This window comes from Dictyostelium purpureum, assembly GCF_000190715.1.
Source record: "Dictyostelium purpureum unplaced genomic scaffold DICPUscaffold_571, whole genome shotgun sequence".
Lineage (NCBI taxonomy): Eukaryota > Evosea > Eumycetozoa > Dictyosteliales > Dictyosteliaceae > Dictyostelium > Dictyostelium purpureum.
Window position 1 is genome coordinate 1 of NW_003519905.1, and position 13950 is coordinate 13950.

At 22.5% G+C, this 13950-nt stretch overlaps 4 protein-coding genes across 4 annotated transcripts; 2 read left to right on the forward strand and 2 right to left on the reverse strand.

The window, feature by feature from the left end:
* Positions 1–1437: 1437 nt before the first annotated feature.
* On the forward strand, positions 1438–2220 carry DICPUDRAFT_51556 (mitosis protein dim1; the record flags this gene model as incomplete). Its single annotated transcript, XM_003294452.1, has 3 exons — positions 1438–1617; positions 1756–1879; positions 1963–2220. The coding sequence occupies 3 exons, from the start codon at positions 1438–1440 to the stop codon at positions 2085–2087; spliced, it is 429 nt and encodes a 142-aa protein (XP_003294500.1). The 3' UTR covers positions 2088–2220.
* DICPUDRAFT_99980 (uncharacterized protein) lies at positions 2217–5797 on the reverse strand (the record flags this gene model as incomplete). Its single annotated transcript, XM_003294454.1, has 4 exons — positions 2217–2778; positions 2863–5494; positions 5567–5696; positions 5772–5797. 4 exons carry the CDS (start codon positions 5795–5797, stop codon positions 2243–2245), a joined length of 3324 nt encoding a protein of 1107 aa, XP_003294502.1. The 3' UTR covers positions 2217–2242.
* Positions 5798–9915: 4118 nt separating this feature from the next.
* DICPUDRAFT_93234 (uncharacterized protein) lies at positions 9916–10520 on the reverse strand. Its single transcript, XM_003294455.1, has 2 exons — positions 10463–10520; positions 9916–10391 (listed from the first exon to the last, which is right to left on the reverse strand). The coding sequence occupies exons 1-2, from the start codon at positions 10497–10499 to the stop codon at positions 10018–10020; spliced, it is 411 nt and encodes a 136-aa protein (XP_003294503.1). The 5' UTR covers positions 10500–10520; the 3' UTR covers positions 9916–10017.
* Positions 10521–12387: 1867 nt separating this feature from the next.
* Positions 12388–12987, forward strand: DICPUDRAFT_159508 (uncharacterized protein; the record flags this gene model as incomplete). The annotated part of the gene is made up of 1 exon (XM_003294453.1): positions 12388–12987. The coding sequence occupies one exon, from the start codon at positions 12388–12390 to the stop codon at positions 12985–12987; it is 600 nt and encodes a 199-aa protein (XP_003294501.1).
* Between the last annotated feature and the right edge of the window lie 963 nt (positions 12988–13950).

Below are 13950 nucleotides of genomic sequence, written 5' to 3' on the forward strand. Positions count from 1 at the left end.
GGGGGGATTCTTAAATTTTTTTTTTTTTTTTCGTGTGGGGGATTTTGGTTTAGAGTGGTGGAAATTTTTAATTGGGGGTTTTTAAAACCAAAAAAACCATAACTTTAAATACAATTTAAAAATCCTTTTATTTTTGTTTTTTTATGGAAAACCACCAAATTATTTTTTGCCCTTAAAGGTTTTTTTTAAATTTGGAATTATTTTTTTTTACCAATCTTAACCTTTTTTCCTTAAATATTTTTTATTAAATTTGGGCATTAATTTATACCAAAGAGAAAATGAAATTTTACCCCCCCCCCCCTCATCCTTTAACCCCAATTTTACTTAAATTTAAAAAAGGGGGAAAAAAAAAAAAAAAAAAAAAACAAATGAAAAAAAAAGTTATTTTTAATTAAAATTTTACCTTTTTTTAAATTTAGTATTATTTTTTTCATTAAATAAATAAAATATATAATTATTATTAAATTGAGTGTTGTTGTATGTTTTTATTGTTTTTTATTTATCTAATAATTATTATTGCTTATTTATTAGTATTGCTTATTTATTATTTTTAACTTTTTTTATTTTTTTATTATTAAATATATGAGGGAAATTTAATAAAAAATTTTAATTTAAAAAAAAAATAAAATAAAATAAAAAAAAAAAAAAAAATAAAATTTTTTTTGGGAACCCAAAACAGCATTGTCTCTTTGTTATGTGAAAAAATCAAAATGATTTTGATTTCTTTCTCTCGCAAATGTGTCAAAAAACAAAAAAAAAAAAAATAAAAAAAAAAATAAAAAAGATTTTTTCAAACCTTCTCAAATTATTTTCTATTAAAATTTTAATTCTTTTTAATATTTGCATTGATTAAATGATATTTTTTCTTTCTTTTTCAAAATAATAATGAAAATAATAATAATAATAATAATAATAATAATTTTATTATATTAAAATAAAAATTTAAATATTTATTTATTGAATTTTTTTTAAAAAGAAAATTGCCAGTAAAAGAATCATCTTTTGCAATGGTGTTTTGGTAATGCTATTTGAAAAAGTAAAAAAAAAAATAAAAAAAGAAAAAAAAAAAAGATTGAATACAAATAAATGAAAAAACCCAGTTTAGGATTAATGTGTAATTATTTTTTTTATTTGTTGAAAAAAAATATCTTTTGTTGAATTATTATCACACAATAAAAAAATAATAATTTTAATTTTTTTTTCATTTTTTTTTAAAATTTTTTTTTTTTTTTTTTTAAAATTATTTCGAAATTTTGTTCAAATCTTAAATAATTTAATATAAAATTATAGTTTTATATTAAAGCGTTAAAAACTATAGCATACTTTAATAATTAATTTTGTGAAATTTATAAATTTATTATAAATCAACATTATTTAAAAAAAAACACAAACAAAAGTATTTATTATTTTAAAATAAAACAAAATTTAAATTAAAATATGTCATATCTTTTAACACATTTACCAAATGGATGGGCAGTTGACCAAGCTATTGTTACTGAGGAGGATCGTGTTGTAGTTATTAGATTTGGTCATGATTATGATCCAGATTGTATGAGACAGGATGAAGTTTTAGCTTCAATAGCAGAAAAAGTAAAGAATATGGCAGTTATTTATGTTGTAAGTATTTTATAATATACACATAATAAAAACAACAACATCAACAAAAATAATATCTAAGTTTTTATAATAACCAAAAATACTATAAATTATTATAATTTTTCTAATGTTTTTTTTTGTTTTATTTTTTTTATATAGGTGGATATTACCGATGTACCAGATTTCAACAAAATGTATGAACTGTATGATAATTGCACCACAATGTTTTTCTACAGAAACAAACATATTATGATAGATTTGGGTACTGGTAATAATAATAAAAGTAAGTAAAAAAATAAATTAAAATTAAAATAAATTTAATTAAATTTACCAGTCAGTATTAATTTTTTCATTATAATATTTTAGTTAATTGGCCTTTAACAAGCAAGCAGGATATGATTGATATTATAGAAACAGTTTATAGAGGCGCAAGAAAGGGTAAAGGTCTTGTTAATTCACCAAGAGATTTCTCTACTAAATATAAATATTAAAGAAAAAACAACAACAATAATATATATACACACAATATATTTATATTTATGAATATAAATCTAATAAAATTAATAAATTGTAAATAATAATAAAAACAAATAAAGTTTGTTTTGTTTTTTTTTTTTTTTAAATAATAATTTAATTTTATTTAAATTTATTCATTATGCTCTTCTTCGTCCATATCTTTTAATTTTATAAATTTTTCTTTTTCTAAAATTGAACCACCCTTTTTCTTATTCTTTTTCTTTCTGATAACAACAATAATTATTATAGTGATGAGAACCAAAGCAGATACACCCGGTATAATACTTGCTAAAAGTATTTTTTTTAATTTGTCGCTTGGTTTAAATCTTCCACGGTCATTATAGTGTGAAAGTTCTAATGGATACACTGAAAAATCGTACATATATATACTATTTAATACATCTTTATATATTTCACTGTTATTTTGATGAACATATTCATTATTATAAATTAAATTGTTGTAGATTGAATTATTAACTTGAATTTTTTGAAGATTATTATTTTGCTTTTCATGAATTTTCATTAAATATGATTTAATTTCCAATGGATTGATTGTTATATTATTGTCATCGTCATTATTGTTTTGATTATATTGTTGATATTTATTATAATTATATTCTGATTGACCTGATTTTATTTTAAATTTCTTATCAATTTTATAGTTTTCTAAAATAAAATAAAAAAAGTGTGAGAAATTAATAATTAATAAATTAAAAAAAAAATTAATAATTAATAAATTAATAAACTTACCTTTAATTTTATCGTCACTTATATCACTTTTAACTATATCTAAAAATGTTAAACCTGTTTCTTTTAGGTTGTTAAAGTTTTTGAAATAGTTGTTTAATGATAGTTTGTTTTTGGTTTCGAAATTATCATTGCCTAAATTTAATAATCTTAAACCCATGTTATTATTTGAAAAGGTTTTCAATGATAATAAATGAATATGATTTGGTAGTGACTTGATTAGACCAGAGTATGATTGTTTATATTCCTTTTGATATTGCTTTATATTTGAAATCTTTTTAATTAAATATATTGGTTGGTGATCTATTTTTAAAGATAATTGTTTTTCATTTTCTTTTTGATTTTCGATTGAATCTAAATTAAAGTATAGCTTGCCGTCAATTCTGGATGTGTCGATAGTAGGCCATCTAACGCCTTTCCAATCATCTCTTTCAATTGTTCTGTGTAGCATAATTTCGATTTTATTTTCTGGACGTAATGTTATACCAACTGAACGATCAACATAGACTGTAAATTGCTTATTAGCATCATTATTTTTCAAATATACATAGTGGAGGGTTGGGTAATAGTTTGAAGTTGTTGAGCCAAATCTATTATGAGTTCTTTTTCTTGGTTCCAAACCATTGTCGGTATATATTGCTTTATTATCTTTTATTGAGTCGATAGTATAGTGAATAACTCTTTCTCTATTCATTTCACCAATAAATGAATAACTGGTTTCCAAGTACTGTTCAGTGAATAATGGTGTTGCACTGTCTTTATTCTTATAAATTCTTTGGTTTACAATTGATAAAGCCGAGCAGTTATCTGAATTGTAAATCATTGATAGTTGTGATACTAATGGGCCATCAAATAATAAATAATAGTCTGGATAATTTAAAGTATCTTCAAGTTTACCAGCTTCAAAAATATATGGACCACTTTTCTTTGCTTTATATTGTTGGAAATCTTGAGTAATCCAATCCTTCTTTTTTGTTTGCAAATCTTTGACAGATTTTAATAAACCATCTCTTTTTGAAAATTCATATTCATATTCTTTAGTTGAAAATCTAATGTCTCCTTTTAGTCTATGATAATTTGTGCCATAATAAATTTGATTTAAATTTGATTTGTTTGAATCAACAGTTATATAATATGTTGAAAAACCAAGTGGTGGTACACTAATGATTGAAAATAAAATATATTGATCCATTTCATTAAAGCATTGATTATCATATTGAATCGAATTGATTTGAATATTTTGAATTTCATTTAAATCTGAATCGAATAGTTTTAATCTTTCGATATTTACTTTACTGTTTGATTTAATTCTAAATGAATAGTGTTGGTTAATTTCCCAACCTAAAGAGTTAAAAAGTTTGATTGAATAAAATTGATTATTTGATAAGCTGTCAATATCGATAAAATTATTATATAAGTAATAGTTTTCATTATCTTGATTATTATTGTCATTGTTATTATTACCATCATTATTATTATTATTTAAAAATAAGTTGTATAAATTTGAAATTATTTTAAAATTTAATAATCTTGAGTTTTTTAGTTTTAAATAATAGTCATATAAAACATATGATCTTGAAGTACCTGTTACAATATCGTGGTGTTGAGCTAATGAAAGTAAATCCCTTGCACCCGTTATATCATTTGAAATTTGATCGTTTTGATTATATTTGTTATCAAGCATTAATAAACTATAAATTGATTCAGTAAATCTTAAAAGTTTGCTAAATTCTCTAATTTGCTTTTTCATTGTTGGTCTTGTGGTAAAATATCCAGTCCAATATTCATCATAGTCTGTTGCATATGGGAAGAAGTCTTTATCAATTTCTGTTAATTGTAATTTTTCATTTAATATCTCTGATTTTAATTGTTTAAAATAATCCGAAACAGTTCCGTATCTAATTTCCTTTATACCATATTCTTCTTTTCTTTCTCTAATATAGTCCATCCATCCCCTAGAGTATCTGAATTCTTTTGGCGCGTTAAAGTATCTAAAGTCATCACCACTAATATAAAGTACAGTCTTTGTATTTCTAGTTTTTACAACTTTTGAAAAATATTCAATAAAACTATTGGCTCTTTCTTCCACGGTATAGTTGTTTCTGGGATCTAAAACCTTTGGAAAATAGTCATAGTGTCTATCTAAAGCTGATACCAACATTTCCGAGTCTTTGTTTAACGTTTCAGAACCTTTCCATAAAAATTCCATTTCTAAATTCTCTTTCATATAGTCCTTTACATCATATGCAATTCTATTGATAATTAAACCTTTTAAACCCATCTTTGAAAATAGTGTTGGTGTGATTGAGCTGTAGCCAAATGGATCTATTTGCCATGCATATTCGACTGTATAGTTCAAATGTTCTTTTAACCATAAATGGCCCTGGGTCATTTGCTCGATAATGTCATCTAAATCTGCGGAAGCTTCATCGTTTTGAACATAACCACCAGTAACAAAATCTAATTGCCCATTGTTTATTAGTTTCTTTACAAGTTCTTTTGTGCTATCTGATGATGATTCATACCATCTTCTAAAAAAACCAACCTCTGCCCAATTAAATGTTTTTTTCTCGTCATTCTTTAATTCATTAATAAAACTTGATATAATATATTTTACTGTGCCATGGTAATATTCCTAAAGTTATTTGTTTAGTTAGTGTATATATCTATATATAATAGTATACAATATAGTTTATCTATTACTTACATCTAACGAACTTAACCAACCATGGTCACAATGTGAGTGAGGTAATACATAAATGGTATACCCATCATCATTAGAGCCGTCAAAATCTTGAATTTTGCTTATTTCTTTTAATAATTTTTTATTTTTACCACTGTTTTCATGATTGTTATTTGTTATAAAGTTTTTATAATAGTAAAAATTAAAACACAAAAAAAAAAAAACAAACAATATTATAAAATTTTTTATTTTCATTTTTATTTTTTTTTTTTAATTTGTGTTGTTTGTTTAAACAAAACAATTTAAAAAAAAATAAATAAAAGATTAAATATTTATATTGTTGTTTAATTATAAAAAAAATAAAATAAAATAAAATAAAATAAAATAAAAAAAAATAAAAAATATATTTATTAACGTAAAGAGGAAAAAAAATAAAATTTTTTTTTTTCATTAAACTTGTTTATAACATTAAAAAGATTAAGAAATTTTATTTATTTTTTTTTAAAAAAATTTTATTTTTTTTTAATTTTTTTTTAATTTTTTTTTTTACCAAAATAAAATTTTACTTTAATTTTATTTCAATAACCAAAATAAAAAAAAAAAAATTATTATAATAAACTATATTTGTTTATTTAAATTTATATTTTGATTCGATATCGTCGATCAGGGGGTTTAATAAAGTTATTTCTTTTAAATTTTTGAAATTTTTTCTTTTAAAGAAAATGAAAAGTGTGGTTATAATTGAAATTGAAGCGACCACACTTAAAATAATTACAATAATTAATAATAAATTTAATTCCTCTGGGAAGTCACCAATATCTTGATAATAAACTAGTTCTAATGGATATACTGAAAAGTCATTATAGGTATAAATGTAGTTGATGTCATTATTTTCTAATTTAATTGGGTTGATTGGACCAGCACTTGAATGAATAAGTTGGTTATCAGAGCTCTTATAAATATTATTACTATAATTAATTTGATCTTGGTTGGTGGCAGTAATTTTCATTATATATGATTTAATTTCTAATGGGTTAATTGTAATAATATTATTTTCTAATTGATTATTATTATTATTTTGTTGATTTAAATTATAATTATATTCTGAATGTCCCGAATAAACTGGGAATTTTTTATTAATTTTATAATTATCTAAAAAAAAAAAAAAAAAAAAAAAAAATTAATATATTACCAAGAACAGTATAATTAATAAATTTAAAACTTACCTTTAATTTTAATATCACTTTTATCACTTTTAACTATATCTAAAAATGTTAAGCCTGTTTCTTTTAGGTTGTTAAAGTTTTTGAAATAGTTGTTTAATGATAGTTTGTTTTTGGTTTCAAAATTATCATTGCCTAAATTTAATAATCTTAAACCCATGTTATTGTTTGAAAAGGTTTTCAATGATAATAAATGAATATGATTTGGTAGCGACTTGATTAGACCAGAGTATGATTGTTTGTATTCCTTTTGATAGTGTTTTATATTTGAAATCTTTTTAATTAAATATATTGGTTGGTGATCTATTTTTAAAGATAATTGTTTTTCGTTTTCTTTTTGATTTTCGATTGAATCTAAATTAAAGTATAGCTTGCCGTCAATTCTAGCAGTATCAAGGGAGGGAAAACTTACACCTTTACCATCGTCACGGTCCATGGTTCTGTGTAGCATAATTTCGAGTTTGTTATCTGGACGTAATGTTGCACCAACTGAACGATCAACATAGACTGTAAATTGTTGTTTTGAAGTTTTATCTTTGACATCTACATAGTGAAGGACTGGGTAATAGTTTGATGTTATGTTACCTGGACGAACAATTCTTTTTCTTGGTTCTAAACCATTATCAGTATAAAATACATTATTGTCTTTATTTGAATCGATAGCATAGTGAATAACTTTTTCTCTATTCATTTCACCAATAAATGAATAACTGGTTTCCAAGTACTGTTCAGTGAATAATGGTGTTGCACTGTCTTTATTCTTATAAATTCTTTGGTTTACAATTGATAAAGCTGAACAGTTATCTGAATTGTAAATCATTGATAGTTGTGATACTAATGGGCCATCGAATAATAAATAATAGTCTGGATTATCTAAAGTATCTTCAAGTTTGCTATCTTCAAAAAGATATGGACCACTTCTATATCTTCCTGGAGGTGTCATATATTGTTGAAAATCTTGTTTAATATTCACTTGTTGTTTTGTTTTTGAATTCTTTATAGACTGGAATAAACCATTGTCTTTTGAAAATTCATATTCATATTCTTTAGTTGAAAATAATACATTTGAATTTAATTTATCTTGTTTTTTGCCATTATAAATTTGATTTAAATTTGATTTACTTGAATCAACAGTTATATAATATGTCGAAAAACCAAGTGGTGGTACACTAATGGTTGAAAACAAAATATATTGATTCATTTCATTAAAGCATTGATTGTCATATTGAATCGAATTGATTTGAATATTTTGAATTTCATTTAAATCTGAATCGAATAATTTTAATCTTTCGATATTTTCTTTACTGTTTGATTTAATTCTAAATGAATAGTGTTGGTTAATTTCCCAACCTAATGAGTTAAAAAGTTTAATTGAATAAAATTGATTACTTGATAAGCTGTCAACATCAATAAAATTATTATATAAATAATTTTCATCTTGATTATTATTTTCATTGTTGTTATTATCTTCATTATTATTGCTTAAAAATTGGTTTAAGTAATTTGAAATTATATTTAAATTTAAAAATCTTGAATTTCTTAATTGTAAAAATGCATCATACAAAACATATGATCTTGAAGTACCTGTTACAATATCGTGGTGTTGAGCAAATGATATTATATTTCTGCTGAGATCCAAGTCTTTTTTGGCCTGCTTATTTTGATCATTTTTCTTATCGATGGTGAATAAACTATAAATCGATTCTGTGATTCTTAATAAACTACTAACATCTCTAATTTGCTTCTTTAATCCTGGTCTTGTAGTATAATAGCCAGTCCAATATTGATCCTCTTTGGTTAAATATGGGAAGAAGTCTTTATCAATTTCTGTAAATTGTAATTTTCCATTTAAAGCATCTAATTTTAATTTGTTAAAATATTCTGAAAGAGTTACATATTTAATTTCCTTTATACCATATTCTTCTTTTCTTTCTCTAATATAATCCATCCATTCTTTAGAGTATTTGAATTCTCTTTTTGAATCAAAGTATCTAAAATCATCGCCTAATAAAAAAATAAAAAAAAGGTTATTATTATATTATAATTTTTTTAAAAAAAATAGTTGAGTATTTACCAGCTGGGATGAGAATAGTCTTTGTATTTCTTGTTTTGGTTAAAATTCTTAAATAATCCATAAAGCCCTCAACTCTATTCCTAACAGAGAGTTTGTTTTTTGGGTGGATGCTGTCATGGTAGTCATAATGAATATCTAAAGCTGATACCAACATTTCAGAGTCTCTATTTAAAGTTTCAGAACCTTTCCATAAAAATTCCATTTCTAAATTCTCTTTCATATAATCTTTTACATTTCTTGCGACTCTATTAATAACTAAACCCTTGAAACCCATCTTTGAATATAATGTTGGTGTTAATGAACTGTAACCAAATGGATCAACTTCCCAAGCATATTCAACTGTATAGTTTAAATGTTCTTTTAACCATAGGTGACCTTGAGTTACTTGCTCGATAACATCATCCATATTTGCAACTGCTTCATCGTTTTGTACCCATCCGCCAGTTACAAATTCTAGTTGCCCATTACTAATTAATTTTTTAACTGCATCTTTATTACTCTGTGTTTGTGATTCGTACCAAATACTAAAAAATCCAATCTCTGCCCAATTAAATTTTTTATTTAAATCTCCTTTTAATTCTTCAATTGCTGTTGATATAATATATTGTACTTGTTCGTCATAGTACTCCTATAAAAAAAAAATATAAAATTTTATAAAAAGTGTGTGTGTTAGTTTTTAAAATATAAAAATAAAAAAATAAAAAAATAAAAAAATTTAAAAATAAAAAAAACAGTGATGGTACCTTATAAGATTTTAACCAACCACCATCACAATGAGAGTGAGGGAGTACATAAATTGTATAGCCTTCTTCGTTTGGTTGAACTAAAGATGTAATTTTACTTGAACCAATGAATTTAAAATTTAAATTTAATATATATAAACTAAAAAACAAAAAAATAAAACAAAACAAATAAATATATTCCTTTTTTTTTGATCTTTTTTGAAAGTTTATATCCATTTTTTTTTAAATTTTATTGTTATGAAATAAAAACATTAAATATTTAATGTTGAAAAAATGAGAAAAAAAAATATAAAAAAAAAAAAAAAAAATATTTTAAAAAAAAAAAAATATCTTAATTAAAAATATTTAAATAAAACCAATTATTCAATTATATTTATTTAAATATAATATAAAAACCAATTATTCATTACCCATTTTTTTTTAATTAAATTTATTTTATTTAATTAAATTTGTGGATAGAGTAATTTCACAGTTATCTTTAAATAACTTGGACATTGGACAATTCTTTTTAGCAATTTCAGCATATTCTTTAAATTTCTTTTCATCAAGGTTTGGAATTTTTCCAGAACAATTAAGATGGATACTAGAAACTGAAAAGCCTGTTGGGTTTTTTGAAAGTGTAAGGGTTCCTTTGGTATCGATTTCCTTTGCTGAAATATTGTGGGCACTTAATACACCAGCCAATGTCATAGTGAAGCATGAAGAATGGGCAGCGGCAACAAGTTCTTCTGGGTTAGTTTTATCTTCTTCATCTTTGTACTCTGTAGATTTATTAGAGCGTGCTAACGATGGAACACCAAATTCTAGACCTAAAAAAATGAATAGTTCATTAATAAAATTATAAACTTTTTTTTTTAAATAAAAAATAAAACAAACTTACCTTTTTTAAATGCACTACTACTACACGAGGTGGTCATGCCTGTACCATTTAAAAATCCTCCTCTCCATACAGAATTAGCTATATATTTTTTACTCATTTTTGATTTTGTAATTAATAATAATATAAAAAAAAAAAAAAAAAAAAAAAAAAAATAAATAAAATAAAATAAATTAAAAGAAAAAAAAAAAAAAAAAAAAATTAAATTAAAAATAAATCAATTAAAAATTGTATATATATATTAGAATATTCCTCACACCCACACCCACAAGTTCACACATAATGTGAAAAAAAAAATTAAAAAAAAAATTCTGTAAACAATTAATAAAATCAAAATTTTTTTTTTTAAAGTTAAAATCAAATAATTATTAGATAAAAATTGGGAGAGTTTCAAAGATAGTGAACAATATATAGAATTGAATAACATCCATAATCACCTCACTGTCCCAGATACTAATATAATTGAAAACTTTGGTCAAATGATAAGGTAGGGATAATATTCATTTAATTCTAAAATGCATATGAATACATTAGAATCACCCGGAAGAAAAAGTTTTATAAAACGATGTCGAGTGTGAGGATCGAACTCACGACCTTAGGATTATGAGACCTACGCTCGTACCAACTGAGCTAACCCGACAGGGATAAAAACTTTTGTTTTTTTTTCTTTTTGGAGATTTTTTTAAAAGCTAATCCGACATTTTGATTTCAAACAGAAAAAAGCACTCCTCCCGTAACTCACTTTTTATAATATAAGATTTAAAGAAATTAAATGGCAATCACACACTCGGGGTTGTTTTAATAGAGTCTTGATTGTTTCAATTTAAAAGTTTTTATATTTCAGAACTTCTTAGTTACCTAAACCAAACCAAAAAAATTAAAAAAAAGTTTATGTTATTTATTTATAAATAAATTTTCCTTAAAGGGGAAGTAGATTTTTTTTTTAATTTTATTATTTTTTTTATTTTAGATTTATCTCTAATATTTATTTTAAATTTTATTTTAATTACATATTTATATAAATATATATTAGTTATATTAAATACTTCCCTGAAAAAAGTAATCGTCTCTTTGTATAATTTGTATCAGCTATAAGGTTACAAGTGGGGCCCAGGTTGAAACCTATATAGGTTAATCAAAAATTATTATTATTTAATTATTTATTTTCTTGTTTATAATAAAATTTATTATATTTTTATTTTTTTATTTATTTTCTAAATTTAAACATTGAACATATTCCCATATTATATATATTATATATATATTTTATATATATATATTATAATATAATAGTGTAATAATAAAATGATATTAATTTAATTTTTTTTATTTTTATTTTATTAAAATTTTTAAAAAATTTTTTTTTATTTTTTTATTTTTTTCCCAGCATACAAAATATAAAAAAAAGAAATTTTTTTGAAATGTAATACAGATACAGATAATGAAAATAATAGAATAAATGAAATTAATAGAGATAATAAAAAAAGAAATAATGATAAATTATTTTTTTTAAAATAGAGGAACAAGTGTCTTTTAAATGAAATACAAAGACATCACAGGTTAATATTTATAAAAAAAAAACTAAAAAAAAAAGTAAAAATTATAAAAAAAAAGGAATAATAATAGGTTAACAAATTATTTATTTTATTATTTGTATTTAGGGGTGGTTCTTAGTTTTTTTCATATATTTTTTCTTAATATTTTTTTTTTTAAAATAGTATAAAAAGATGGATAAAATGAATTGTTTATTTATCATTTTAATAAAATATAAATACAAAACACCTTAAATCAATTATAAATAATAATAATATAATAACCAAAATGCCATTATCATTAACCTCAAGAAAATCATTAAAAGATAACGAAGAAGCCTCAAAACTCATTTAGCTACCATTGAAAATATCGATACTAAAGTCAGTAAGAACGAAATGGTCAAAGAAGCCTTCTTAGCCGCTGTTCCAAATAAGAAAATTGTTTTTGTTGCCGCTGATGAAAAATTACCATCATACTGGCAATACTCATTCACTGATGGTAACTGTGTCATCTCATTCATACAGATCTGTAACACTAATGATGTATTCACTGCTAAGTTAGAAACTCTTCTTCCTTCACAAGGCACCTACTTTTTAATGACCCGTTTAAATATTAAAGAAAATCAAGCTAAAATGGATGCTAATTTAGAAGCTGTTAAAAAAGCAATAAAATCCGATGCCGATTGGACCATCGATCAAGCATCATTAGAAACCGTTTACCCACATGTTGCTACCGATTTAAAAAATAGTTTTGGTCATATTTTTGCAGGTGTTATCGAAAAAGTTGCAGCCAATCTTGCTAAACGTTGTGCTGATGAAATGGTATTAGAAGCTGTACAAGAAGCCACCTCAAATCGTACTATTATTATTAAACACAATGCCACACAAAATGGATACTGGTTATGGTCATTCGAAAACGGTAATTTAGTTATTTCATTCAAATCCATTACCAATACCAACGATGTTCAAACTTTCAATTTCATTAAATTATTATAATTTATAACTTTATAAATAAACTATTTAATAATAATAATTTTATCAATAATCTATTAGAAAAATTATTAATCTCTTCTGGCATATTCATGGTTATTAAAATTTCTTTATTATTATATTTTGGTGATGAAAGAAAAAAATAAATAAAAATATTATAAAAATAAAAAAAAAAAAAAATAGAATATATTTATTTACTTCAAATCAAAAAATAAATGTTGAAAAGAGGTGATTATTTCTTTGATGAAGTTGACTTTTTTTAATTTCATCATTTTATTAATAATTTGATGCTTTTTCTTTAGATTTTTTAGCAAATAAATAATTTTACTTTTTTTATAAAACACCAAATCTATTTTATAAAAAAAAAATTAAAATGGTAATATAATTTATTATAATAACTTTAATAGTAGTAAGGAATCTTTTCATATAATTTAAAAACTGTTATTAAATAATTTTTTTTATTATAATAATCAACCACACTTTTTAACCCACTGTTTAATTTTTTAAAAAAATTTCAATGCTTCATGTCATGTCAATGATTTTTTAAATTTCATTTTTTTTTGTGGTAGAGCTTTAAATTTTAATTTTTTTAATTTTTTTTTAATTTGCTTTTTTCTTTTTTAGTATTTTATAGGGGTTCGAAAATAGGTTATTTTTAGAAAAACAGGGTTTTTTAGTTTTGGGTCTAATAGGCCCTTTTTATAGTCAATTGCATAGTTCCAGGTTATTTTTTTTTTTTTTTAGTTATTTATAGTAAAAAAAAAATTAGAAATAGTTAATAATTTAAAAGGTGTTTAAAAATCAATAAAAAAACCGTTAAATCATTATCAATTAAAATATCTCCTTTTTTTTTTTTAAAAAAAATATTTTTCAAATTTTTTTTAAATTTTTTTTGTAATAATAAAAATAATATCTTTATTGTTATATTAATATACATTAAAATTGTAAAGCGGATTTTTAAAAATATTT